This window comes from Aspergillus multicolor, assembly GCF_047715735.1.
Source record: "Aspergillus multicolor strain CBS 133.54 unplaced genomic scaffold BDW74scaffold_1, whole genome shotgun sequence".
NCBI classification, from domain to species: domain Eukaryota; kingdom Fungi; phylum Ascomycota; class Eurotiomycetes; order Eurotiales; family Aspergillaceae; genus Aspergillus; species Aspergillus multicolor.
Window position 1 is genome coordinate 2,933,384 of NW_027395952.1, and position 26,516 is coordinate 2,959,899.

General features: G+C 50.3%; 8 protein-coding genes across 8 annotated transcripts; 5 read left to right on the forward strand and 3 right to left on the reverse strand.

Moving 5' to 3' along the window:
- The first annotated feature begins 1,285 nt into the window (after positions 1–1,285).
- On the forward strand, positions 1,286–2,174 carry BDW74DRAFT_10010 (uncharacterized protein). Its single transcript, XM_073721455.1, has one exon. The coding sequence runs from the start codon at positions 1,381–1,383 to the stop codon at positions 2,008–2,010; it is 630 nt and encodes a 209-aa protein (XP_073590280.1). The 5' UTR covers positions 1,286–1,380; the 3' UTR covers positions 2,011–2,174.
- A 4,806-nt stretch (positions 2,175–6,980) lies between these two features.
- On the reverse strand, positions 6,981–7,736 carry BDW74DRAFT_173014 (uncharacterized protein; the record flags this gene model as incomplete). Its single annotated transcript, XM_073727713.1, has 1 exon — positions 6,981–7,736. One exon carries the CDS (start codon positions 7,734–7,736, stop codon positions 6,981–6,983), a length of 756 nt encoding a protein of 251 aa, XP_073590281.1.
- Positions 7,737–7,966: 230 nt separating this feature from the next.
- BDW74DRAFT_173015 (uncharacterized protein) lies at positions 7,967–8,746 on the reverse strand (the record flags this gene model as incomplete). Its single annotated transcript, XM_073727714.1, has 1 exon — positions 7,967–8,746. The coding sequence occupies one exon, from the start codon at positions 8,744–8,746 to the stop codon at positions 7,967–7,969; it is 780 nt and encodes a 259-aa protein (XP_073590282.1).
- Positions 8,747–9,300: 554 nt separating this feature from the next.
- On the forward strand, positions 9,301–10,661 carry BDW74DRAFT_143174 (uncharacterized protein). Its single transcript, XM_073722828.1, has 2 exons — positions 9,301–9,918; positions 9,983–10,661. Exons 1-2 carry the CDS (start codon positions 9,754–9,756, stop codon positions 10,241–10,243), a joined length of 426 nt encoding a protein of 141 aa, XP_073590283.1. The 5' UTR covers positions 9,301–9,753; the 3' UTR covers positions 10,244–10,661.
- Positions 10,662–11,232: 571 nt separating this feature from the next.
- BDW74DRAFT_173017 (uncharacterized protein) lies at positions 11,233–12,086 on the forward strand (the record flags this gene model as incomplete). Its single annotated transcript, XM_073727715.1, has 4 exons — positions 11,233–11,365; positions 11,413–11,497; positions 11,557–11,683; positions 11,970–12,086. 4 exons carry the CDS (start codon positions 11,233–11,235, stop codon positions 12,084–12,086), a joined length of 462 nt encoding a protein of 153 aa, XP_073590284.1.
- Positions 12,087–12,864: 778 nt separating this feature from the next.
- BDW74DRAFT_143177 (uncharacterized protein) lies at positions 12,865–13,762 on the forward strand. The gene has a single exon (XM_073722829.1). It carries the CDS (start codon positions 13,116–13,118, stop codon positions 13,551–13,553), a length of 438 nt encoding a protein of 145 aa, XP_073590285.1. The 5' UTR covers positions 12,865–13,115; the 3' UTR covers positions 13,554–13,762.
- Positions 13,763–16,163: 2,401 nt separating this feature from the next.
- BDW74DRAFT_143179 (60S ribosomal eL27 domain-containing protein) lies at positions 16,164–17,257 on the reverse strand. Its single transcript, XM_073722830.1, has 4 exons — positions 17,120–17,257; positions 16,997–17,052; positions 16,464–16,800; positions 16,164–16,407 (listed from the first exon to the last, which is right to left on the reverse strand). Exons 1-4 carry the CDS (start codon positions 17,124–17,126, stop codon positions 16,400–16,402), a joined length of 408 nt encoding a protein of 135 aa, XP_073590286.1. The 5' UTR covers positions 17,127–17,257; the 3' UTR covers positions 16,164–16,399.
- A 678-nt stretch (positions 17,258–17,935) lies between these two features.
- On the forward strand, positions 17,936–25,898 carry BDW74DRAFT_173021 (uncharacterized protein; the record flags this gene model as incomplete). Its single annotated transcript, XM_073727716.1, has 2 exons — positions 17,936–18,003; positions 18,098–25,898. The coding sequence occupies 2 exons, from the start codon at positions 17,936–17,938 to the stop codon at positions 25,896–25,898; spliced, it is 7,869 nt and encodes a 2,622-aa protein (XP_073590287.1).
- Positions 25,899–26,516: the final 618 nt, after the last annotated feature.

A 26,516-nucleotide genomic window follows, 5' to 3' on the forward strand; every position in this document is an offset into this window, starting at 1 on the left:
TGCGCGGGTAACATCAAGACATCTGTTTCTATGATCTTCTCCGTTGAACAAGAACATCCGCAACCAAGCTACCGCCACGTTATCGGAAAAGGAAGAGAGTGAGCGGCAAGAGTGCCCATTTTGTAATGGAGATCTAGTCTTGCGCTGGGATGCTCAGAGTGAACAACAACGAGGCAAGAAGCTGGAGCCTCGCTGGCTGGGGCCGTTCCGTGTTAGCAGAGTTTAACGCCATAAGAGAAGCGTTGACCTCCGCGACATCACGACAGGAATGCTTGCGGGAAAATTCCATATCGATTATTTGAAACTCTTCGCTGCTCGATACCCTCAGCGGCAGGAGGAGGCCGAAGAATTGAGAGAAGCAGTACGGACACGTCGAGAGGTTGTCGCAGCGTACAAACAGAGAAGACGTGAGCTGGAACACGTTCCGCCAAGTTACGAGGAGCCTGATACAGGCGAAGAATTTGATACTGACGTCGAACCGCTGGAGTTGGAAGAGTTGATTTGGGAGTAGAGAATGTAGAGCTATCGTAAGCAACTTGGAGAAGCTGCGGAATGAAGTCACTCACCTCACTTGACCTCATTTCGGGGATAACCTCAACTTCCTCTTTTCCACGCCCTCTCCCTTTCTCTCCTTTTCCTTTAACTTACCATTCACCAGAACACTCCTTTTCCTTCTACTAAGACGTTGTTACAAATCCTCCTTTGTGTTCTCACTTTGATCTCGCGATTGCACTCCATCTACTACTCGTCGCGTGCTGCGAAAGCGTCTCTAACCGCGACAGCAAGTGGGAGAACAGCATTACGGTCTACTTTCCCGCTTCTCTTAACTCTCTTTCTCTCCTTTTACCTCCTCAACTCCTCACTCAGCAATCGATCATCCCCTTTTTCCATTCCCTTACAAGTTACGATAACCATCCCCTCAGTGTTACGGGAAGAATCGACGCGACGAACCTCCTCTCACTTCCCTCCTTCTTACATCCTCAAAACAAACTTCTCTTCACACGATGGCGACCCCGGGACCACTATGGAACCTGGTTGGAACGAGGCAGTTGACGCCCTCCGAAGCAATCAAGGTGGATGGCAGAACCCGCTGCTTTTGGGTGAGGAGCCTGAATTGGAAATCATCGACCATACGCAAATCGAGGGGACTACCGAAGTCATCACTACCATCTCTGACGAAGACCTCGTGAACTCTGCCTTTCCTCCGATCATCTGGGGGGAACCTGGACCCGACTTTGTTCCCGTCGGCGGCGATAACCCGAAATACTTCGCTGTGGCCAACCTGATGGGAGTCACGATAGATGCTGACGGAACCTTACGGTTACCAGACGGCTCAACCTCCTACTTCTTTCCGTATCCGTTCCCGAGGATTCCAGAACCATGCAGCTAAACTCCCGCACCGTACGAGATCTCATACGACTACCGAGGCAGGTCCGGCAAGCGTACCAACAGTACTTTCAAATGAACGGGCTCGCACGAAAATGCATCTACGTTACGGTATTCGCTCTCGACAGAGAGTTTCGGCATGTATTTGGCCCTGAGGCTCTCAGGGCAGTTATCTGGGACGATTGGATGGCAGCGGAGAATCACTTCCGTTGCCCGACTGTGTTTCGAAAGGACGGAGGAACAAGAGAACGCCTAGTGAAACTACTGCGTGACAACAGGACTTCAGACGGCAAATACGCCCATAGGGCGGCAAAGGACCTACGGGATTTGAACCAGACGGCGCGCGCTATCGCTGCTTCGATGATGATGGGTGTGAATCCAATCGCCGATCCCGAACGCGAAACCTATCGAGATCAAGATATTATAGAGGTACCGCAAGAGAGGCGGGAACTCTACGCTCAGATAGCACACAACCAAGCCGCGTCGTTGGCCATATTTCAGCACCTAGTTCTACAAAGGAACGCCGCGTTACGAATTAGTATGAAGCATGCCTGGAGATGTGGATTGTGGGCCGTGAAAGCCGCCCGCCGAATTGGGCAAATACGGGCGGCAGAGCAGGAGTGAGATCTACGGCGACTCCAAGCAGAGCATCTCCAGCAGGACGTTGATCGACTTACCGTGGAGTTCAGAGACTTACAATCGAAGATCAGCAGCTGCGCACGGAAAAAGAGGACTGGGAGTATACGGCAACCAAGGTACACAAGGAATTGGAGGCAACTCAGGGTTGCAGGTTCAGACTGAGCTCACCCAACAAGCTCAAACCCAACTAGCTGAAGCCCTTAGACGTCCGATGCCAGTTACCGCCGCGGCTGGTCCAGACCCTCAAGTTCTCCAAGAGCTCTACACAAACATCCGCGGGTTGCGAGCCGAAAGAGATTCCCTCAGGGTGCAGTTACATAACACCCGTCAGCTGTTGGCACTTCATACGGCAATGGCGACTACCAATGCTGCGGTAACGCTTCCTCCCATGACAACCGTCCCGAATCATCAGAATGTCATTGATCCTCCCCCTCCCCTTGGGGACACCTGAGTTCCATTCCCACATTCCACGACGGAGGCTTACGGGCCCATGACTGTTATTCTTTCTGGTTTCTTTATTGCGTTCTGCTGAGCATGCCGTTATGAAGTAATCTTCGCTATGGCTGTCGAGGAGCAACGGTATCATTTCGTTTTGCTTTATGAACATGAGCGCTGGTGTTCTTACTCTTTGATTTCTTACGAATGGTGCTTTTCGGTTCTACACGAGGCGATAAAGGTCGTTTGAGACCTTACTGCATCCCAGTTGTTATTATTATCTATCCACAGCGGAAAATTTTTCGTCCTTACGAAAAATTTTAAAAAAAGGAATCGTGACGGAGGAATGGAGAGCTGACAGTGAGGTCACCGTGAATGTTTGCCGCCGCTTAGCTACTACAGCGACCGGGGTTATTCTCCCTACATCTACACCGGTTCGCTTGTCGACCGAGACTACTCATATCCTAACTACTCATCCGCCGACCGATATACCTATGGCCTTACCCGCAACTGATGCAGCGCCTCAACGAATTCGTCGTATAGAGGCAAACGCTAGAGAGTTGGAAAGGCTGCGCCCCAAGAAAAAGTAGCTAGGATCGTTCTTTACCATGTACATTAGACGAACAGGTGGTCGTGTTTTTTTTCTTCGCCGGTCATTCTGTCACGTACATAGCATAACGTGACGCACTGCCAGTAGTTAGCTTCCGGAGGCAACCTACGAATGTGATCATCTCCCTATGAAAGCTCTTACACAGCTCACCACCAAGAAGCGCAATAAACTCGCAATCATCCCCATCCAGTGGTACGGACGCACAATTCAAGATAAGAAACACGTTACAATTGCATTTTTGCTAACTTCTGGTTGCCAGAAATGTCCCACTGTCCGCCGCGGCCTCCCTACGAGACTCCACAAATCCATCCCCAGCCATTCCGACGAAACTTCTACGACACCAACACTTATCTGCATTTAACCTATGCGCAAGCTGCCATGCTTACAGACCAATGATGCGAAGGGACCTAAACACTAGTTGATATGGTTACAAATACTGGACGTTTAATCGGTGGCACCTGTTGGCATGCGACGGGTGGGCCTGCTTGGTGACACCCATGAATTGATCTTTTAGGATCCTACACCAAGCAGGCCCGTCACCGTCGATATACTATGGGGATAAGCCACTTGACTAGGTATGGAGGAAACCGTTCCGTTGCAGTCTTGAGACAGAATCTCTAAATCATGTTCCTGGCTAACACTGCGGCTCTTGTTAATACAGTGCAACCGCTCGGAGAAGCCCCATTGGCATTTTAATGGCGGAGACAATATGAGATGGGCAAATCGAAATCGTCAACACAGCGCTGAGGGACATGGCTTTATGGTAAGCGCTCACGCACCCCGGGTTGCAGCTGGATGCTCTAAAACAATATTGGATGCCTGCTCTAATAAAAATCCTTTACAAACAGCAAGCCAACAAGGTTTAAATCGGCCACCAAATAAGGGAGAAGACTTTTTCCGAGCAGTCAAGAGCTGGGGCAGCATCGATACGCAGATTCGACAGCCAAATCAGTATACCTATAATACGCTTACTGATTCGCCGATGCAGAAGCTGTGAGCCTCACTGTACAGCCAGTGTCGCTCGACCAGACGGGAGACCGACACATATTCTTTGATTTTTGTGTTTGGCATGATCGCCTTCAGTTCGAAAATACCACCGAGTAATCTTCGGTCCTTGCTCGCAGTCGCCTTCTCTGGATCATTTCCGGAGATTTTCGCTGATCCCTTTCCCGCTAGACTGCGAACTAATCCGGCTACTAGAGCTCATCGCAACTCTGACACCATGATGCCAGTACTTGAAAGACACGTCAGGGGAAATAAATAACATCTTGTTATTAAAGCCCCGTCCCAAGCCCTCTGGGACTGCGGCTAACCAAGGATTGACTTGTACAAGGTAAGTACTCTCCAATTCCAGTTCTTCACAAAACCCCACTGACTTCAAAAGCATGTCAGAGAATGAGAGAGCTTGGGAACGGGCAGTCGGTGGCATTCTTCATACCTCCCGAGGTTAGGCACGGGTTGAAAGAATCCGATCAACACCGAGATTCTGCTCTAACAAACCAGCAGTTTGGCGCCCCAGCAGACAACGTTTGTGAGGCAGTATTAGCCAAGTCATGTTAGTATGACCCAAGCTTGACCCCACCAACTCTCCTTTATTCTGTTAATCTTAACACAACTACAGGACTGACGGTTTTGGGCTACTTGCCCAGAAAATCTTCATTTAATCTTGGCAGAGGGGGTGTTTTCAAGACTGTTCTGGCAATCACGCCGGTTCTTATAATAATTCGATATCCTCTGGTATCTAGGTATGCAATCTTGCCTGCTTTTAATTTCTTCACGTTATCCATGCATTCGCTAATACGCCCGCCCGGATTCTAGCACATGCCTATTGCTGCCAGCTCCGGCCGGACCAGCATCCATCGCTCCCAACGTTTGAAACTTGCGACCTCATCTACTAACTCGAAGGCCGCTCGGCGCTGTCACATTTTACAACCAGGAACGTTCAATAAAACATTAACACAACGGCGCCGAGCGGCCTCGGAAGACCAACAAATCCTTTCAGAGGAGTCTGTATCCACATCTTCGTTACCAGAAAGCAATTTCGACTTCCTGTCCACGTTGCACTCTCCAGGGAGGCAAAGGAGTTTCCCTCTAAAATCTCAGCTTCGGCATGGGGATATCCCGTCGAAACAAGACCAGCCGCTTGCAGCCGGCCTTGGCGTCTTGAATTGGCTCCTACGCGAAAGTTCCACAATCAACTATGTGTCACTTCTACCCCTGCGAATTTCCCGTTTTTGTTTTTAATCTTTTTGGCGCCATTTCTAACTATTTTCCAGATACTGAAGATGAAGCCACACCCTAAGACTGCAGACTTTAGCTGCTCAGGGCTGTCAGATTCTTAACGATGACTGCAGCGCAAGAAAATACTGGCTTAACAGCCCCGAGCGGCCTTTAAAGATAGCATCCAATGTCTCCAGAGCACATGCCTATTGCTGTCATATCTTTGTCAATCAACAAACGCCGATATCCGGCTCTTTAAATCCGCGTACCCGCCAGACCAATCCTCTGGAGTTCTTAATCTGTACCTGCCATGTTCGACAGCACTAAGCGGTCCTCGAGCCAGCATCCAACGCTCCCAAGGCTCCAAACTTACAACCTTGTCTGCCGGCTCAAGGGCCGCTTAAAGAGCAGCGCTTTTGGCCTCATGACCAAACTTTGAAGACGCATTGTGGATTCACTGTGACGCTATTGATAAGAATGGACTTGAGACTTTTGAAAGTCTCCGGCTTGCCGTGTTTAGGTTAGTTCCACTAGTAACTTTGCCTTGGAACTTCTTTCCATGCTTCCCTCCAATGCAGACCTAACCCTTGTTTACTAAGCACAAATAGTCCTGTTCTAGAGGGCTTCGACAAGAAGCTTGTCGGCACCCGGGGGCTGTTATACTAGGTCCTATTCCAACTCTTCGGGGAAGACCTATCTAAGGTTCACTACCCCTGCGACAGGGTCCATTCATTCATGTCCGGTGGCAGCTTACTTTAGCAGTTATAGACAAAAACGATAGATTTTCACGATGTGGTTTATCTATCCTCCATGTAAATCTACGCCAGCTTTATGCTCTGCCTAATGTGCTGCTAGCACACTGTACGCAGGGCTGCGTGCAGGCTCCAACAAGGTAGTAGTTCTAAAATTCGCCCACCTGCAATTACAAGGGACATGACAGCTTTCGCGCATTCGCGTGTCTTCTAGTACTCCCTAGTACTCAAAGTAGATCCCTCACGCTTCATGAGTATGAGTTCAACTTGATCCAACGGCGGCCATAACTAGCGAACCGGTCTCGAGAGGTGTTCCCAAAGCTACTGGATGGTATGCAAAGTGCCAGTCAGTTCTGGTCTAAAGAATGGAAACAGAGTTGGATAGGAACAGTACCTTAAGATCCATAAGGCAGCACCGTAACTTTGCTGTGATACCTTGGAGAACGCAACTGGACTGGAGGTCTCCCACAAGAACCCCGCGGAAAGTCGATATTTGTCGCTATTTGAAGCCATTCTCTGGAGGTAATAGATCTGGACGATTAGAAGAAATAAAAACTCGCAGTTTAATGGATAAAATAGAACGGATAGACAACAGGTTGATGAGGCTGGGTGAGATGCAGAAGGCAGGAGCTCCGGAGCTCAAGTTGGGAGAACTTCATCACCGGAGACGCGCCTTGGATAGATTAGCTGGAGGTTCTCACCATAACTGGTGACGCCATTGCTTTGTCAAATTTATAAGTAAAGAAATATTCTGGAGACTGAAAGGTGTTTGATTATTGACTACCTAGAGGAACCCATGGATTTTATCTGCAAATGTCATTGGTTTTCTTGAGGGATCCCAGGATAAGGATGCCCCGGCGTTCATGACATAGGATGTACAAAGAGATAGCTATTCAATCGCCAGTAGCTAGCTGGTGGGCCTAGAAGAGCTCCACCTGTCAGTCGCACAGGATAAACACATCATCAGTGATTTGCAAGCCCGGTTGAGTCGCCGTCAGTGGCGTCCCTCCCAACGGAACAAGATAGTTCGACGTAACCGCAAGTCCACCAAGTCCAACAATGACCCTCTTCTTGCTGATGCGGAGGAGAGGGAGATCCAAGACTTGATCGCGATCAGGGGTATGAGCGTCCATCGGATACAGTACTGCAAACGCACGCCGACTACGATCAGTAAGTTCGTGAATAAAGAACGCAAGGACCTTTCCATTCTGGTTATCGCGGTACTTGATGCAATCCCCTTCAGCAAAGGTGCATCTTCTGCTGTCCGGACCGTTGAAAGAGAGCTTCCGGAACCACTTGATTGGCTTCAAGCCAAAATTGGTCAAGATTGAAGGACGGCCATAGTCTAATACGTAAGACTGACTCAGTTCCTTTAGCTGCCAGTCACGTACTGTGAGAGAGTTCAGCCGAAGAGGTATTCCAAGTGCTTCTGAGGTCTTGTTCCCAAGCAAAGCCACCGAGAGCTGGACGTTTTTATGAAGCTTGGTATCGCGAACCTGGACGCTTGGAGCAAGGACTTCTTGGAGGGCGTCATTGTCTGGCCGAATCTTAAGAAAAGAGTTGAACAATTGCGGGCACTGTACAGCGACATCTCGGAGTGCGCTGGGCGAGATGTTCTGGCCGGGGGAGGGATCATGGAGGGCACCATCAAGAAACAGATCCACGGAAAGGCTATTTCGTTCCTTATCCAGCATGCGCGGCTCGAGATGACACTGTTACTCTTCGCAATAGATGCAAAGACATTCACAATAACCTCTTCGGCTACATATTGAGAGGGAGGGAAGAGCTGAGTGATTGCCTCGTAGAAGGAGGGTCGGATCCAATCCTTAGACAGATAGCAGCGAAGAAGTAGTGGTAAAATCACAGAGGCACGCGCGTGCTCCTGCAGCTGGTAGCTCCCCAAGTGTGCTATCGGCGATTGAAGCTAACCCATCCCGAAGGGAAAGAGAAGCCGCTGCAGTATAGAGACATAACGCTCGGCAGCAGCACTTGTTAGGATGTAGGTGACAAGAAGATGGTGAGAGTTCTTACTCATATCAGCGTACTCCGACTGGCAGGGGTCGGAAGGAAAGAAGGTAACAAGATTCAAACTAGGTGCTATCTTAGTCAAGAGACTTAGAGTGACTGAAAGTCCGTATTCCTGGGCAACCCGGTTTTTAGCGGCAGCAGATCGCTTCTCATCCAGCTTGCGATGTAGAAGAAGCTGATAGTGATAACGGCCCATCTTGACAATTTCGTAGTAGATATCTGCCCGTTGCTTCTTCGGAATAAGACACATACGGCATGATTGAATGGCAGTAGGTCGCTTGATACCAGTGTTATCATTTTGCTGGAGAATATCCGCCAAGAAGCAAAATGGCACCGCGAAGACCGCCCTATTCCCTACTTGGACACCCTGATTCAATGCAGTGAGCCCAATGAGCGCCTCTATGACATCGGCGCAATTGCTACTGTGAGGGCCGACAGTGATTGTGAAGACGTTCTCTCGTTTTGCGCGGTCTTCGGCGGTCATACCGGCCGGAATCATGTAAACGCCCATTAAGCTTCGATAGATGGACCGGTGAATACCAAAACCATCAGTAAATAACTGATAAGGAAGCGAAAGAGGCTTCTCTTCGTGGAACAGCTTGATAAGGTTCTGACGACCATATGTCTTCAGCTCAAGCTCGCCTCGGAGAGGAGACAGTAAGTTCAGCGAACGCATGGTGTTCAGAGAGGGGTTGTAGATTCGTCTCACGTAGATTGGATCAGTTGGCGCAGCTTGCTGTCGCGTAAGCCGTCTTGAAAAGTGTAATCCAGGAACACATGTGGTACATGCTGAAGAATCTCATGCTCGGTAAGAAAGAGAATGTCGCCTTCTCTAAGAAGAAGCTTGCGCATCCCAAGGGGCGGACAAGACTCATCCAATAGCTTGCGTATGTCTTGAGTCGTGTCAGTTATCCGTGTTGTTTTTTTTGGACCTGCAACAAGATACCATCTTGCGGAATTGGGATCCTTGAGGAGAAGTTTCTGCCAACCCATAAGACTCTTCCATAGTGATCATTCACGCCTGAACAAGAACAAGAACACTGAGAATTACCACAGTAATACAAAACAAAGTCCGAGGGGAATACAGGAAGACCAGTTTCATAAAGTGCAAATTCGCCCGAGCTTGTTCTAATCGAGCTTCCTCATCCTTGTCCATGCCAAAGTTCAGACGGTGCATCAACATAGTGGGCCATGCCGGTGTGAACTTGACGCATAAATCTTTCAGAGCACATAAAGGAAGAGAATAGATTGATAGGATCTATAAAATACATGTAGGTTGCAGTGTCAGATGCTGCTTTCTTTCTGAACAGGGGACAGTGTCTGCAGCTTGCTAGACACAACTGGGATCTTCTTCTGACGCAAAGCTATCAAGGGGAATTGCCCTTTGAAGTGTTTTTTCAAGGTATCAACAGATTCAGGAAGTGACTTGATAGGGGCAGTGTCCTCAAGGGTCCGCAAAGCCTCTAACAATGATGCGTAGTCCTGACGAGAACATTTGGTATGCTCCAACCACATTGCTAGCAGAATGTGGAACTTCTCCAGGGCAAACGGGGAACGTTTGTGAGGCAAGACTTCGGATTGGTCTTCAACACTTGGTAGAAGTCGAGGATGGGTTGGAGGCGGCATTTAAGGTAACAACACTGGCTCGGGCTCATCAGGCTCGGTTTCATGCCACAGTTCTAGATGCTCCAATGCAGATTCGTTGTACAGAGTCGTATCAGCCATTGCCTGGTCAATCAAGAACGCGGCATTCTCTTGGACCAAGTCCTCAGCTTGAAAGCCCACAAAACCCGACTCTGGCATGCCCTCAATATCCTGAAGCACTTGCTCGACCATCGCATTCGCGTCCTAAAAGTAAACAGGGTCAGCCATTATTTTAAATTAAGATAAGCAAGCGGGGTGCCAAACTGACCAAAGGTATCATAGGAAATCCAGAAACACCTGGTGTTTCTACTCCCTGAAGCCATCCAGAAACCGAATGAGCTTGCCCAACGTCTGCTTCCATTGCGTAATCTGTAGTGTCATCACGTCCAAGCGATTCCTCCGCAGCGGCCAACGGCATTTCCTCATCTTCGTCGTGATTGTCACCTTCGTCATTGTCATCATCGTCATCAGAGGGCTCGGCGTGCCTTGCTCTCTTCCAACGTTGGGTAATCCTCTCTGGCAAGTTTGACAACTGAGATGACTACATTACCATTCTCATCAAACGATTTCGAAGACCCATTGTTCTACGGAGATGCCAAGAAATAAGTAGAGACCCAGCAGTAAAACGGGTGAATCTTAGAGGAACTGTACCAGAGCGGCCTTATGGCTGGAGGCTTCACTTGACGTTTCAGTCTGATATTGAGGATGGCGTAATACAAGCAATCACTCATATAACAGCAGGAGAAAGACAAGAAAGACCACACAGAAGTCTATGTCCCTGAGATTGGAGCACAAACACACTAACACCTGGCAAAAATAACAGACTTACTATGTCTCTAACAAATGCAATGATAGTGCAGATACAGCAAAACGCTTGTACAGCAGACACTGTGTCTAGAGTTTGAGACCCATGTAAAGGTCCAGATTCTGCGCTTTGTAGCCCAAAGATTTGAGAATGGTGATGTTTTGTTGTGCGTAAAGTAAGGTGCGGTGTTTTCTGAGAGCATATAGCATCACGTGACTTGGCCTAGCGAGCTTGAGATCGGTCTTCAGCTTCACCCCACTCTGCCCCTCTCGATCTTTTCTCCACCATCTCATCGTCCATCTCCACACAAGCGTCGACAGATTTTTCTATATACGCAATCTTATCAAAAGAATCCATTCGTTCATGAGCCTATAAGTTAACTAAAAATATACCGCCCTCTGCTGCGTCCGGGTCGTCCGAAAGTCGCTCCTCTCTCCCTCCCCCGTCTGCATCTCACAATCCCGGCCATCTCGGTATCATGGAGATCGGTGCAATCCACCAAGGAGAGCCTGATTCTCAAGCTGGCAAGCTGGCAAGCTTCAAGCCGTCTCTATGCCCATATGCTAACATTATACTGCCTCTAGGGTTTACATGGTTTCTCCGGCCGTCGTCTGCCGGGCTTTGAGCCCCCTCGTCTGCAGCCGGTTGCCCCTCCCCCTCCCCGTCCCCTGTCTGCTGCTGGCGGTGCCAGCGAGTCGTTTGAAAGCGGTACAATGCCAGAGTACACCCCTCTGCCGGAGCCGGAGACACCAACGTCCGCCCAGCGTGCTACATACACCCAGGCCACGCCTCCCGATACGCCGACAGAGCTGAGCATGATAGATCTGGCGTTACTGGGTGAAGAGCGTGATGATCAGGCGCGACGAGCGCATGTCTGCCCTGACGCCCGCCAGACGCGGAGACGGCAGCTGCCCCCAAGAAGAACCGCAAGCGGAAGAAGAACACCGCCGCCGAGTCTCTGGCAAGAGACCTAGCTCCGTTAGATAGAAAATCTAACCGGGAGCTTAGAATTCGGTTCGCTTTGACGACAGTACTAGAATCCTGGACCCGCTGATCACGGAGGTCTATGGATATGCCGATACCGATCATCACTTCGACGACATACGCCAGCCCGCGATCGAACTGCTGAGGAACTGGAAGAGCCTTGCCGGCAAGGCAATGAAAGTAAGTACATCTGTCCATATCTGCCATCATGGAGTTTTCTCCTGAGGTTGGATACTCCTGTCTGCCATCATGGAGTATTCTACCTGGGCTTTGAGATCTCTACACTACCCTATACTTTGTATTCTTCTTCGTCCGATGTCACTCACTCTGCCGTCGCATCATTATCTCTCTGCACTTGCATCTCTCTTCTATTCACATCTTACACCATCTAACCTACCTTAACACTTGCTATTGTCTGTTTGGCACTGCTTTGACTGGATGCTAACATGTTTGGTAACTCACGTAGGCACATGTAGAGAAGCAATTCGAGAGATGGGCGGACACCGACGCGACGGCGTTGTACCCTATGACGCCAGCGAAGGATCGGGAGAATATCATCAAGAGCTACTCCAGGCCGGTCTGAAGTGCCCTGGATTGAGCGCTAGAAGTATACCCTGTGTATTAACTCAGGCATTGAATTGGGAATCAACAAGCTTTCGGACATGGCTAAGTGGTTCCCGTTTGACACGCTCTCCAACAAGCCTAACTTTCACGAGGCTATCCACAAGGTGAGTACTCTTAGCAATGCTTACAATTCCATAAACACTTACTGACTTGACTAGTACTACGCGGACCTCATCTCTTAGGGAATTACTGCTTCGAAGACCGAAAATATGGGCTTAACCAACAAGTTTCCAAAGGACCATCCCTATCTTCGATCTCCCTACGGAAGCATTTAGTTTGAGTGGTCACCCCCCCGCTGAAAACATCCTTTGGCAAGACGCTGTTGAATATGAGCTCTTTGCGGGCATCTACTCGCCCACAGTGTACCACGATATCTTTGCCTGGAGCAAAGATATACTGGATATTGAAAACTCGTCGGACTCAGGCAAATGGTATCTAGAAAGTTCCAATCCTCTCTGTCCTTCCCTTGCCATGGATGATTGCCGGTTGTACCGGATCCTTGAATGCAACAAGATTATCTTAAAATCCTGTTGTTCTCGAGCTGCATCCTCCCGCTACATCCTCTCACTTCATTCTTTCATTGCACCTTTCATCTCTTTTGTTGCTCTCTTACTGCCATCCTCTTACTGCCATCCTCTTACTGCCATCCTCTTACTGCCATCCTCTTACTGCCATCCTCCTACTGCCATCCTCTTACTGCCATCCTCTTACTGCCATCCTCTCACTGCAGCCTCTCACTGCAGCCTCTTACTGCATCCTCTTACTGCATCCTCTTACTGCATTCTCTTACTGCATCCTCTTACTGCATCCTCCTACTGCATCCTCCTACTGCTAGAACGTTCACTAGCACAGCCTTGTACTACAGCGATCTACGTAAACTACGCCACTGAGATGAAGCTCTACCTGAACATTGATCGAGAGGATCCCCGGGCCGGTCTATGTTACTGGAACAAGGAGATTTTGCCGTACTTTGATCATATGGCTGAAGATGAGATCTGCGAGGAGTCAAAGGTCAGTGGGGATTGCTTTGCCGAGTTGTCAATCACGGAGAAGAGACAGCGTAAGGCCAAGCAGAAGCCCGGCTTTTCTCTTAAAGGCAGAGTCCTGGCCGCTCGACACCCCCCCACCCCTCCTGCCCCATCTGCGGATACAGGTGGCTCTCAAGCGCCGCTCTATGATTATCGGTGCGGATGTTTCCCACTCTCCGCAGGGTGTGTGGCTATCTTCGTTGGCCGCAGTGGCAGTCTGCATGGATCAGTTTGGTGGCCGGTACTGGGGAGCGTGTGAGGCAAACGGTGAACGCATTGAGATGGTCGCGCGCGCAAACATGGAGATCATGCTTACACCTCTTATCCGCGAATGGATGTTGACTGTTGGAGACGGTCGAGCTCCAGACAATGTCTACTACTTCCGTGACGGACGCTAGTTATCTAGTCTACTTTGTTATGTATATTTATATGTCTACTGATTGTTTTATATTGTCGGTGCATGTTCGGCGTTTGTTGATTTATGATAGACTACAGGAGCATGTAAGAATGGCTGGGTATAGTGGTGTACAGTGTTATCTTGTGTTCGAGGTCTTTTTTACGTTCAATGTCTATGTTGCAAGTTATCAATGAGCATCGGGAAGCTCCCGTTCGATTCCAACTAACTATTATCAACCTCTGTACGTATATCTTGTAGACCGCTGGAGCTAGATGCCTTCGAAGTTAGCGTTCTCCGTATCCCTAACGCCCGCCGCCTACCCGTCCGTAATATGGCAAGAATATGCGATAAATATACATCGCGCGATTAAATATATACTTACTACACACTACAGCTTCGCATATCTCTTAAACTTGCAATACATAAGCGTCGTATATTTTTTGTCCATTAATATATCACGACTATATAAATTTCTTGCTAGTATGTCACGATTAGCCGGTCTGTTTGGGAATACCTAGATTTAGGGCCGGCCAGGGAGGACTTTCCTGAAATTGAGTGCGGATCTTGCAGGTTAGAGAGGTTAGCTGTATTGAAGTAAAGTCATTGAGATGCGTGCCCTATCTTGGGTAGATAGCCTTGGGATCTCTGTCTTGTGAGCACAAGATGATTCATCTTTTTGTCACTGGGGCCTTAGCCTAATGCCTAGCCGATAGCCATAGTAAGGGAGCAGCACACCTCAAGCTTCTATCTACTCAGCAAGCGGTTGGCTTGTGGCCAGCTTCCATCTTTTCTCTGGATCTCAGCTGCCTGGGCCATGTCCGGAAATTCCAGCACGCTTACCATCTCAGCGTCCAAGTTTTAGTGCCCTTGTTCTCTGGGCATATGCCAATCCAAGGCATATGTATCCTCAACAGTAATCCGTGATCAGTTCGTGGTTTCATCTTCTGTGGACGTGGTCGATTTCATGGACGAGCATGATCCTTTCGGTAATTTCTCAGAGATGCAGGTGAACAGGGGAGTACCTCAACTTGGAAGTATCTGCTCCACAACGAGGAAGCAAGAATGAACAGCTTGTTATCTCTTCTCTTGCTTCGAATCCGATTCAACACCGGTGTCGTATTTTACTGGGAAGGACATTGTAGGTAGGGCTGTTGTGGGTCGGATGCAAGTCGAAGGAGTTTTTATTGGCTGGTCGAAGCAGACCTTCTGAGGAGTAAACAGAGTGCTTACTTCTGGGCTGTAGACTTACTTTCATAGTGGGTGCGTAGAGGAAGTCCTGTATCCGAGCTTCCTAGTCGCAACTGTTGAGGAGTTTGTTAGTCGGTGGTGTTCGTTCTTAGCGAGCCTGCCTCTCCCGGTTACTCGCAGTTGTCTTTTCTTTTCACTAAGACACTGGACCTCATCCACGGTTTAACAATGATTTTGCCCAGACCTCATCAAGTATTTAGAGCCCTGACCATGTCCTAGTAGAGCGGAGGGTTCTGTTGCATCAGGGTTCCAATCCACCCGGCACTCTTGTTCCGGCGGGACTTCACCATCATCGGCCCATCAAGCGAGCAAGGCACACAAGCAAGCCATCCGCATAGGGCAAACCCCTGCGGCTGAGAATCAAGCATCAGGGTCATGATTCATGCGAGAGTCAAAACACTTTCTTGCCTGCAAGTAACAGGGCCAGAAGTCACAGACCACGTTTTGGATAAGTAGCCGTGTCGATCAGCCATTGATACTAGCGGTATACGGTCTAGTCCGACCATGGTCATAATATTGACGCCATGATCATTAACCCAAAGCTCGTTCACGTCGTCTTAAAAGTCTCTCGAAGAGGAAATCACTCAGAAAGGGGCGAGCTTCGCTGCTGCCTGGTCTGATACGAAGGACTGGTATCTGTTCACTTACCTTAGCGAGTAGATTCAATTGCGGCTGTGGGATGCGGAAACGGCTGAGCTTGCGTTGTTGAGTGACCGTGTAATAAGTAGGGCGGGAAAGCAAGAGGATAAAGTGATGCTGATGGTTATGATAATGATAATAGTATGCCCGTGGAAAAAGAAACATCGGTTTTGATGGACTTACGGGTGAAAAAGACACCGTGAGCCGAAAATCATAACGCCTTCGAGAATACTTGGGCCGTGACCCTGATGTATGACTATACTCGGGGGACCCATCAGAATCATGCACTCTATCTGCAGAACTCATGAACTCGGAGACCATGAGCTAGGACCGCAAGGAGTTTCAATACCACATGTGATCTACGCTGACGTTGGTTTGGCCTGAGCTGTCGAACGGAATTCAGTCTAGGCCTAGACATTGGAGGAGCCTGCAGCGCAAAGTGCGGGGAATAAGTTGCTTAGTGTTTGTGCGGGGAGATTTCATGTCCGGGCAATGTTTGGCGGTGCCCCAAAAATTTAGGAGTGGTTCTACAAGGCTCGTTGGGCGCTTCAATGTTCCGAGATATGGCAATAGAAGGCGTGCCGATTTGTCGCGTATGGGATGGGCTCCGCAAAGCGCCGAGGAAATCCAGATGAACGGGTCTGTCTTTCGGCCGTGTCCAGTATTCAAACGTGGTTGCCGTCGTGTGGCTGTTGAAGAGTCGCAGATGGAACCGATAAAACGTGAAAAGAAATTGTTCATTTTTCCATTTCATTTCGAGACGGACGCCGGATCATGGTGGCACCCTGCATTAAATGCTCAAGTCCTTGACTTGTACACCGAGACATTTCCAATTCTTCCTCCAGCTATGGTATATTTCCAGATCCCATGCTCATGAACCGAACGTACTCGATGTTTTTTCCCATTGCCTCATCTAGAACCTTGCGCGCTCAAACGACATAACGCCCCAGAATATCCCGTTTAGAAACCTAAAAGACCGTCAGCATTTCCCCAACCGTATATTGTAGATCGTCGAGAAACGTACGCAGAGGAGTGAAGAACCACCGGTTCTTGCCGGAGGTGTATCGGTCCTCGAGAGCCTTCTTAATGGTTTTCTTGGCGTCCTCGCGCTGGGAGACTTCCTTGAAGGTGTCGGCGGTAACGGTACCCTTGAGACCCTCGAGCTCGAGAGTGTAGCGGGTGGGCATCAGGTGGTTGTAGTTGACGACCTTGATGAAGGGCTTGATGCGGCTGCGCTTCTCGACGGTCTTCTTACCCATGCGGCGGGTGACCTTGAGGGGGTAGCGCTCGATACCGGCGACAATGGCGTAGGAGAAGGGGTGAGCCTTGGAGCCAGAGTCCTGAGGCTGGACAATGACGACCTGTATATCGCGGGCCTCGTCAGCACATCCTGAACGCAAAACCCCGACTTTCTTTAATCCCGTATTCGCCCATTATTCATCCCCCAGTATTCGCATCATCTCGTCGAGAGTCGTCTCAAATCCCAATGTTGTTCCTCCGGCGCAATGCAAGTTCTCTTCCTCCCGCAAAAACAAGGTGTATAGATTCGTGTCGTACCTTCTTACCGGCGTAACGGCCACGGGTGATGATGGCCACACGGCCCACTTTCATGACTGTCGCAACATTCCTGTCAGCTGAAATTCGAAAACGAGAGGTCGTTCGGATGGGTGGTTGACTAACACTTCATTGTGAAAGCGGCAAGGTCGATGGGGTGGTTGTCGATATGCTCTGTCGAGGGATTGAGGTTCTCCGTGTCCAGCGTTCTTTTTTTCGTTTGCGAGAGAGAGGGTTCAGGGCAAGCGGGATTTGTGTGCCATCATGCCATTGGTTGACTTACCGACGAGCGGGCACTAAGCCATAATGGGAGCATTTCTCCAAGCAGACTAGCGGCCTCTTTTCGGAGATTCGGAAAAACCGACCGTGGGCCTTATCGGCTGGAACCCGATCGTCGCCCGCTCGAACTCGATTGTTTACCTGGCAACCTGAGCGCTTGCCGTTGCTATGGAGCATCTTCGATGTGGACGCTGCAGATTGGGCCGGGCTGTGACGAAGGTGGTTGATGCCCCATGAGCTACCAGTATCTGGCGGTCTGTCTACTCCACTGTCTGTTGTCATCCCCTACTTAACTCACGAGGAACTCTTCTCGAGACCCAGAACCGTTCGTTCTCCATCCCGGCCGTGGTCCGTTCGTCGCATCGCATCGCATTGTGCTTTGTACTCCCCTACCTCCTCATCTTGTTGTCTCTTGTAGCAAGCGCACTTGTTTCTTCTCTTTTCAATTGCTTCTTGTTTTCCCAGTCTTATACCCTTTGACTTTTTCTGGGGTGCCTTGTATTCTGATTTGTTTTGACGACTTGATATGCCCTTACGACCCTGTGCTTGACGAACATTCTTCCTTCATCGCAACAATCCAACGCCTTCTACTCATCCAATCCCCGACGCTTCGAGCACTCTAAAGCAATTTGATATTCAGCGAAGCAACATTCAGGTTTCACTATGTCGCATAACCGTGAAGGTTCGCGCGATCGGGAGCTAGTCCTCCACAGACACCAGACGGTGCCCATGTACGTCCCGACAACGCTGCGCAGAACTTGCGTTGCGATTCGTGCTTTTATTTATGGCTCCGATGAAGCTAACACTGAAGTCTTGGAAACAAAGGTGGGATAGTTCTGACCCGGAGCGCGCACCACCACCATTGCCCATGAACCCTGGCTCAACGAGCCCCATAACAAAGGGAAATGTCTCTCCAGGTATCCAGGCAGTGGCGGCCAACTTCACAGAGAAGTTGCGCGAGAACTCTCCTAGTCCATACACCACAAACCCGATGACGCCCAAGTCACCCGAGAAGTCCCTCATCAAGGGCCAATTTCACAAGCGTATGCAATCGCTGCAAAACACAGACACGCGCTCGGAGTTCTTGAACTATCTCGAAAGCAGGTCTCCAGAGCGCCCTCTGCGCGCATCATTTTCGGAACAAAGCTCGAAGGCGCCTGAAAAGGCTGTCAAAGCTGAGACTCCGCCAGATCAGCAAAGTTCTGAAGAGCTTCCAAACTTACTCATCTCTAACCGTTACCTTTCCAGGCCGCTCTTTGGGGAGAGCACTCCTCCCTCTGCCACAATGCTCGCTTTACAAAACATGCAACTACCGCCTGAAGAAGCGCCGCGAGCCGGCGGGCCCGACTCAACCTCGGAGTCCAAATCCTCCCAACCCAACAGCTTCGACTTCTTGTCAACCCAGATACTCAGCCTCACAGACATTGCCAGCAGTCTTCAACGCGAGATGGCGCAACTGAGTCGGCGAAGCAAAGATAACGCTACGGATTTGATTAGCCTGAAAGCTGCGACGAACGCCCGAGATGAAGACATTCGGAAAAGCCTTCGTGATCTGTCCTCGAACTTAGCTGCCAAGTTCCTTGATTCTGATGCTGCCACAAGGTGGGATCTCAGTGCTCTCCTGGGTTCTGAAAATGCTATTAACCAGACGGAACCGGATAGTTCTCCAAACTCAAAGAAGAGTTACTCTGTCCCGAGAATGCACAGCCCTAACCCCTTTCCGATGGAACGCGAATTCTGCGCTTCTCCCGGTCCCATGACAGACGGAACCGCCAATATCGCGTTGTTGGAAAAGGTACTGCGTGAGATGGCGACGAAGGAAGGCCAGGAAAAACTTCTCGAGCTTATGGACGAACTCAAATCCCGCCCTGCCTCCGACGATTCTAGCAAGAATGTGGATAAGTCGATGACCGAGATGTTGGAGGAAATTTTGAACATCGTGAAGCAAGCCTCGGGGGCGGGGGCTCTTGTGCGATCCGTCAATCCGGAGCAAGACACTGAGCACGACATGGAAGTCATCCGCCAGCAGCAAAATGCTGCTACAGACGAAATGCTGGAAATCATGAAGCGCGTGAGAAGCAGCGTTATAGAAGGAGGTGGCATGACAAACGAGGTAAAACATCTAGTGCGCGAACTCCGTGGTGAAGTGCTAGGGATGGGTCGCAATATCGCCAGCCGCCTGGAAGATGCCGAGCGCTCTCGTGCCATTGAGGATGCGCCCAAGGGACCCGGGCTGGAGGAAATCGCCCAGATCGTCGAAGACAGCCTGCAAGAACTTCGTGATCAACTAGCCGCGATTATGGACGAGAACAAACAACATTCCGCAGCTCTTGAAGAGTTCCGTGCCACTATGGACAGCGCCGAGATATGTTCCGTTGTCAAAAAAGCTTTGGATGAGTGTGGCATGGCAGAGCTCCGTGACAGACCGGAAGGAGCTAGGATGGAAAAGGACGACATTCTCGAAGCTGTTAGAGAAGCCTGGGAGACCTACAAGCCCGAAATCGAACTCCAGAACTTTGGGCTTGAGCGTGACGAGATTCTCGAGTGCCTCTCAGAGGGCCTCAAAGCGTATCAGCCACAACATGAGCAAGCCGCTACGTACGACCAGGTTTTAGCGGCCGTCCAGGCAGGTGTGCAACAATTTGAACAGCCTCCTGCAATCACGAGGGAGGAAATAATCCAAGTAATCAATGAATCCATCGAGAATGCTGAACCTCGGTCCTTGGACGGCGAGCAGCTGGCTGCTCTCCGAGACGAAATTCTCAATGCTGTCACGGAGTCTATCACCACACAAACCACTCTGAAAAAAGACGAGATTATCCAAGGGATTCAGGGTAGCCTGGAAAATGCCGAGCCCCGTTCCTTAGACGGTGAACAACTCGCTGCCCTTCGCGACGAGATCCTCAATGCAGTCAGCGAGTCCATCACAACTCAAACCGCTCTGACCAAAGACGAAATTGTCGAGGGAATCAAAGGTTGCCTTGAGGTTGCTCAGAATCGTTCCTTAGACGAGGGTCAACTGGCAGCCATCCGAGATGAAGTGCTCCACGCTGTCACCGAATCCATGACTTCTCAAAGCGCACTTACGAGAGATTCTTTTGACTCGGGTCTCGGACGTGATGAGATCTTGAGTGCAGTATCCGATGGCATCGAGGCGCACATGCTCGCTGCAAAAGAGCTCAACCATGCAGGCATCACGAAAGAGGACGTCACCACCATTGTCAATGAGGCGTTCTCTGCACAGCAATCGGCTCTCACGACCACAGATACTCCGCCTGCTCTTTCACGCGATGAAATACTTCAAGCCATTGCGGAAGGCCTCGAAAGCCAGAATTCGATTCCCCGTGAGATCGAGCTTAACAAGGAGGATCTTATGGAAGCTATCACTGCAGGTCTCAGCGAAGTGACCACAAGTGCGAATCAAGGCATGACTGACCAAATCCTTGAGCGTCTCCAGGAGCAACTCGAGGGCCTCAAGGAAGAGGTCAAGCAACGTCCCGCTGCCGCTGATACGAACCCAGAGGAGATTCTGAGCACCATCAAAGACAGCATTGCACTGGTTCGCCAAGATGTTGAAGGCTTTGCTACGACCGCGTCAGACGCATCTGGCAAATATGAGATTTTGGACACGGTCAAAGAAGGTTTCCGTCTGCTACAGGCAGATCTCGAGAAGACAATCACGGAGAACGCCCTTGTGGCTCACTCTGGGGGCAATCCCGACACACCCGAGCTCCTAGACGCCATGGAAAAGGAATTTGAGCATCTTCGTCAGACATTGAGTTCCGTGCTCCGAAGCAATCCTGCATCCGACAAAGAGGAAATCCTTGATGCCATTCGAGATATATCGGAAAACCATAAACCTTCGAACCAGGAAAACGTCGGTGAAGTCATTCAGCGAGAGTTTGAAAGCATTCGGGAGTCTCTTACAATGAGCCTCGTGCCAGCCGGACCAAAAAGCGACAAAGAGGAGATTGTGGCAGCAGTTCAAGCTACCCTGGATGCTTTCCACGAGAAGAGCCAGGCTAGGGATATTCCTGACAAAGACGACATTCTTGCTGCAATTCAAGCTACTATGGAAACTCTCCACGAGGAAGGGTCTCAGGCTAGGGGTGCTCCTGTTCCTGATAAAGGTGAGATTATTGCTGCCGTTCATGGTGCCATGGAGACTTTCCACGAAAAGGCCCGAGAAGCACCTGCTTCCGAGAAGGACGAAATCATTGCCGCAGTCCAAACCACTATGGAGGCCTTCCACGAGAAGATTCAAGCGAAGAATGTTGGTGCCTTTGATAAGGATGAGATCATTGCCGCCATCCAAGCCGCCATGGAGACTTTCCACCAAAAGGATGAGGCTAAGGAGATGCCTGTTGTTGATAAGGACGAAATCATTGCCGCCGTTCAAGCCACCATGGAAGCTTTCCACGAGAAGAGTCAGCCTAAGGATGTCCCCGCGTTTGATAAAGACGAAATCATTGCCGCCGTTCAAGCCACCATGGAAGCTTTTCAGGAGAAGAATCAACCAAAGGATGTTCCTGTTCTTGACAAAGATGAGATTATTGCTGCCATTCAAGTCACCATGGAAACATTCCATGACGAGAAAGCTGAGGGCAAGGAAGTCCTTGACAAAGACGAGATCATCTCTGCTGTTCGAGCCTCCCTAGAGACTTTCCATGACGAGAAAGGTCAGTCAGCAGAGCCAAAGAATGACAAGGACGAGATCGCTACTGCTATGAGAGCCACTTTGGAAGCTTTCCACGAGGAAAAGGGTCAGGCTAAGGATTCTCTTGACAAGGACGACATCATCGCTGCCGTTCGAGCCAGTCTCGAAAGCTTCCATGAAGAGAAAAACCAAGCTCTTGTACCGGCAGAGCCAAAGAATGATACAGACAATATTGGTGCTGCAGTTAGAGCTGCTTTGGAAACCTTCCACGAGGAGAAAGGTCAAACTAAAGAGCCTCTTGATAAAGACGACATCCTAGCCGCCATACAGGCCAGCCTTGAGGCTTTCCACGAAGAGAATGGCCAAGCCAGAGATGGTGTTGAGAAGGACGACATTATCGCCGCCATTCAAGCAACACTGGAGGCCTTCCACGAGGAGAAGGGACAAGCGAAGAATGGAGTGGAAAAGGAGGATATCCTCGGCGCTATCAGGGAAATCTCAGAAAGCCACAAGGCAAGCAGCGATGAGAGCATCTCCAACATTGTTAAGCAAGAGTTCGAAAGTTTGCGCGACTCCTTAACCATGAGTCTTGTGCCCGCGGAACTGAAGAATGACAAAGACGACATCCTCGCTGCTGTCCACGCAGCCCTAGAATCCTTCCACGCAGAGAAGGAGGAAGCCAAAGACGGCGCCGAGAATCTTTCTACCACAGAGCTCCGAGATGCATTCCACGACGGTGTTGGTTTAATCAAGGAAGATCTAACAAAACTCCTCGAGAGGCCTGCTGATCATTCAGAGCTTCTTGAAACGTTAAAGGAAGGTCTGAGTAGCCTGAAAGCTGAGTTGGAGACGATGCGGCAAGCCCAGGCCGAATCACAAGAAAATGAAAGCTCCAGAGGAAAAGAGTTGATGCTTCCCGATGAGGCCAGCAAAACTAACGACCTGGAGGGGCTTAAAATTCTTATTTCCCAGATCCAAACCAAGGTCGATGCTATCGAAGCTGCTCCGCGAGCTCCAGATCTTCCCGATGACATGCTGAAGAAGGAGCACATGGACGAAGTTCTTCTAGGCCTCCACGAGCTTCAGAGTTCCGTGACCGAGATCGCATCTCGTGAGAAGCCTGCGGACGACACGACAGCCAAGAAGGAGGATACAGACGCCATTGAGACACTCCTTCGAAACACCAAGTCCCAGCTCGACGAGATGGTATTCCCTGCGCCTGATGAGATAGCACGAGCGGAACAACTAGGAAGTCTGGAAGAGATGGTCAAGGAGACCAAGGATGTCGTGGCCGCAATCTACGGCCGCCTTGAAGCCGAAGTCCCTACCAAAGCTGAGATTGGTACCCTGGAAACATTATTGAAGGATATGTGGATCGCTCTCGATGAGTCCAAACCGAAAGGAGGCGAAAAGGAAGGGGAAGAAGACGCGGAGAAGGATGCCGAGAAGGATGCCGAGAAGGAGGCCGAAACTGACGCTGAGAAACTAGTCAAGTCAGACTTGCAGACAGTTGAGGCTATGATCTTCGAAGTCAAAACTCAAGTTGAAGAGCTCAAGCTTCCCGATGTTGAAACCCTCCCGACGAAGAGCGAGATCCAGGAGATTGCCGCTCTTGTCACCGAGTTCAAGGAAAAGGTGGAAGCTGATCAGGAGCTGACTGGCCAAGGCTTCGAAGCACGGAAAATCGAGCACGCCGGATTAGCTGAAAAGATTGATGAAGCAAAGACTGTCGTCGAGGGTCTTGGCGAAGAGCTCAAAAGCAAGCTTGACGGCAGCCATGAGGGCTTGTCGGAGCTCAAGCAGCTTCTAGAAGGGCTGACTGCTTCTTCAGAGAGCTTTACAACGGTTGAAAATGTCAAGGAACTTACTGAACTCATCAACCGTGAGTTTGAACGAGCACGTGGTGAACAAGACGCAGCCAAGCTCGAGAACGAGGAGCGAGACGCCGCTGCCGTTGTCAAGCACGATGAGACAAAAGCCGCCATCATTGTTGAGCTCGGTGCCAAGATCGACGAGAAGCTCGGTGAGGTGATAGCCAAGTATGACGAAGCTCAGTCATCGATTGATACCAGGTTCACCGAAGCTGCCGAGCGCCGAAATGCGCACCTCGAGGCAGTGACGGACACAAAGTCTCTGGCAGAAGATATCAGGCTTGTCATTGGGTCTATGGGTGACAGTGTCAACGACGCGTGCGAGCGCATGAGCGCGGACGCGAAAACGGTGCTGGAGAAGGTCGACGTCTCGTATAACAAAATGGAGGAGATTCATAATGAGGTAAAGACACAGCAAGAGCTATCTCGATCTGATGTTGAACGGGCGGCGGCTGCTACGGAACGTGTTGAGAACAAGCTGCACGAGTTCCAACCTCAGGTTTTGGAGTCTATCCAGGAGATCCTCTCTATCGTTGGCCAACACTACAACCATGCGCAACAGACTGCACAAGACGTCAAGATGGAGCTATCTGTCATTCCAGCCGCTATGACAAAGATGTTACCGGCTTTGCCACCTCCTGAGCCGGAGAAGTACGATGACAGCCAGGTTCACGAGAAGCTAAACAACCTCCTCGAACATTCGAAGGGCAACCAGGTCCAGGAGACACTCAACACTCTGATTGAACGGGTCACCAACGACCAAGTGCATGAAAAGCTCGATCAGCTTCTGAGCAAGACGACGAGCACCAACGGCGAGATCTACGAGAAGCTAAATGAGCTGCTCGAGCATGCAACAAACTCCAACGGGCCCATCCACGAAAAACTCGACACGCTCATCGGCCATACCACCAACAACGAACAGTCCGTCAACCAAATGATGAAGCTCGATGAGATGCACAAAGACATCATGGAGACCTCGCGCAAGATGAACGAGATGATGGTGGCTCAATCAGCTCTTATCGCTGAGGATACTGAACGCAGACGCAAGGAGGCTGAAGAGGCCGCCATTGCCTTAGAGCGTAGGACCGCACAGCGAGAGCAGATTGAGGCGGAAATCCTCAATCTCAAAGATGAGAAGGATTCAATGCTGGCAATGATGCAGAGGCTCAAGACTGAGAAGGACGACCTTGCTGCCCAAAGTGCCAAGCTGCACAAGGAAGTCTCTGCTCTAGAGACGGCACTTGAACTACGTCACGAAGAGATGCAGGTCATGGAAGAGCGTGCCGACAGTCTAGAGAAACGTATTCTTGAAGGTGTTCTGGACCACGCTCGTACTGTTCTTCTGAATCGCCCTAACAGCGTACATGGTCTGAACATGAAGAAGGTGCGTAGCGCTAGAGGCCGCAACGCCAGTGCTTCGAGCACTGCAAGTACAGCCAAGGACGTTCGCAGTGCTCTAGGGAGTAGCATCGGTTTGGCGCTGAAGAAGCGAGTTCCGCCGGCGTCGCAAGCAGGATCCATCGCTCCCTCTACCGCGAGCAAGGAGAGGAGAATTCTCAGTCTTAGTCATGTCACGGGTAACCGTGGATTAGCGGACAGGCAGTCAGGGTCAACCGGCGGCCTCGCAAACTTGAAGCGGAGCCAGTCAGTCAAGTCCAACTATTCTTACCGCAAACATTCGTGGGGTGGTAGGAGTTCTGTTGCCAACAAAGAGAATGAAGTCTTCCCCGAAGAAGACGAGAGCGGCGATGAGAGTGATGCCGGCACGGAGCGGAGGACGAGCTACACAGGAACCTATGCAGACAGCATGATATACGGCACTGGCAGCGTCATCTCCACGAACCGGCAGGTCAGTACCGCCAGTACCAGGAACCTGGAGTCTGTGGCAGACGAGGAAGAAGAGGATCGAGCCACGGAGAAAGACGAAGACGAGGGTTCGCACATCGATGATGAGACTCATGAGGCCAAAAAGGATGAGCCCGAGGCTCACCCGGAGCAGCCCTTGGAGGAACTCGATGAAGAGACATCGAAACTAGTGCTCTACGGACACCCCGCCGACAGCGGACTCGGTTCGGAGATCACGAGTGCAGCGAGCTGATCATAGGGCAATTGCATGCGGTTTTGGAATGACGGTTCTTGATGCTCTAACACCACTGTCTTGGGTATGGATGGCTCTCGGGTCTATTCACCTCACGATTTGATTGTGATGCTGTTGGTTTTTCTTTTCTATGTACTTTCCTTTGCCTATACCTTACAATCGATTTTCCCCCATCTCGAGCTGTAGAGTCTGAGCTGGGCTGATGATGCACATGCCATTAATTAGTCATTAGATGTAAATGAACACTATCCTCCTATTCAAAGCTGCCTCCTCACAAGTAGATGTCCTCAGTGTAGATGACTAGATGTAAACCCTGGAGTAGAGGCAGGAGCTGGTTGCCCAATGGGGAAGTGCCTCGGCTGAGTCAGTGTCCCAACGCCTTGTGCTGCCTGGTGAATTAGGCACCAAGCCGGCACGCGATCAGCTTTGTTGAATCAGGCCGGTCGACTGCTCCGTCTGCTCCGCCTGAGTCCGTCACAAGATGGCCTGTCCGCTGTCCTCGCAGTGATCACTCCCTGTGAGCGTGATATCGCGTATCCGACATTGAGCTGACTGCTCGCTCTCTCTTCTAGTAAACCCCCTCCCCCCGAGTATATCCAGTCTTTCAGCCCTGTCGAG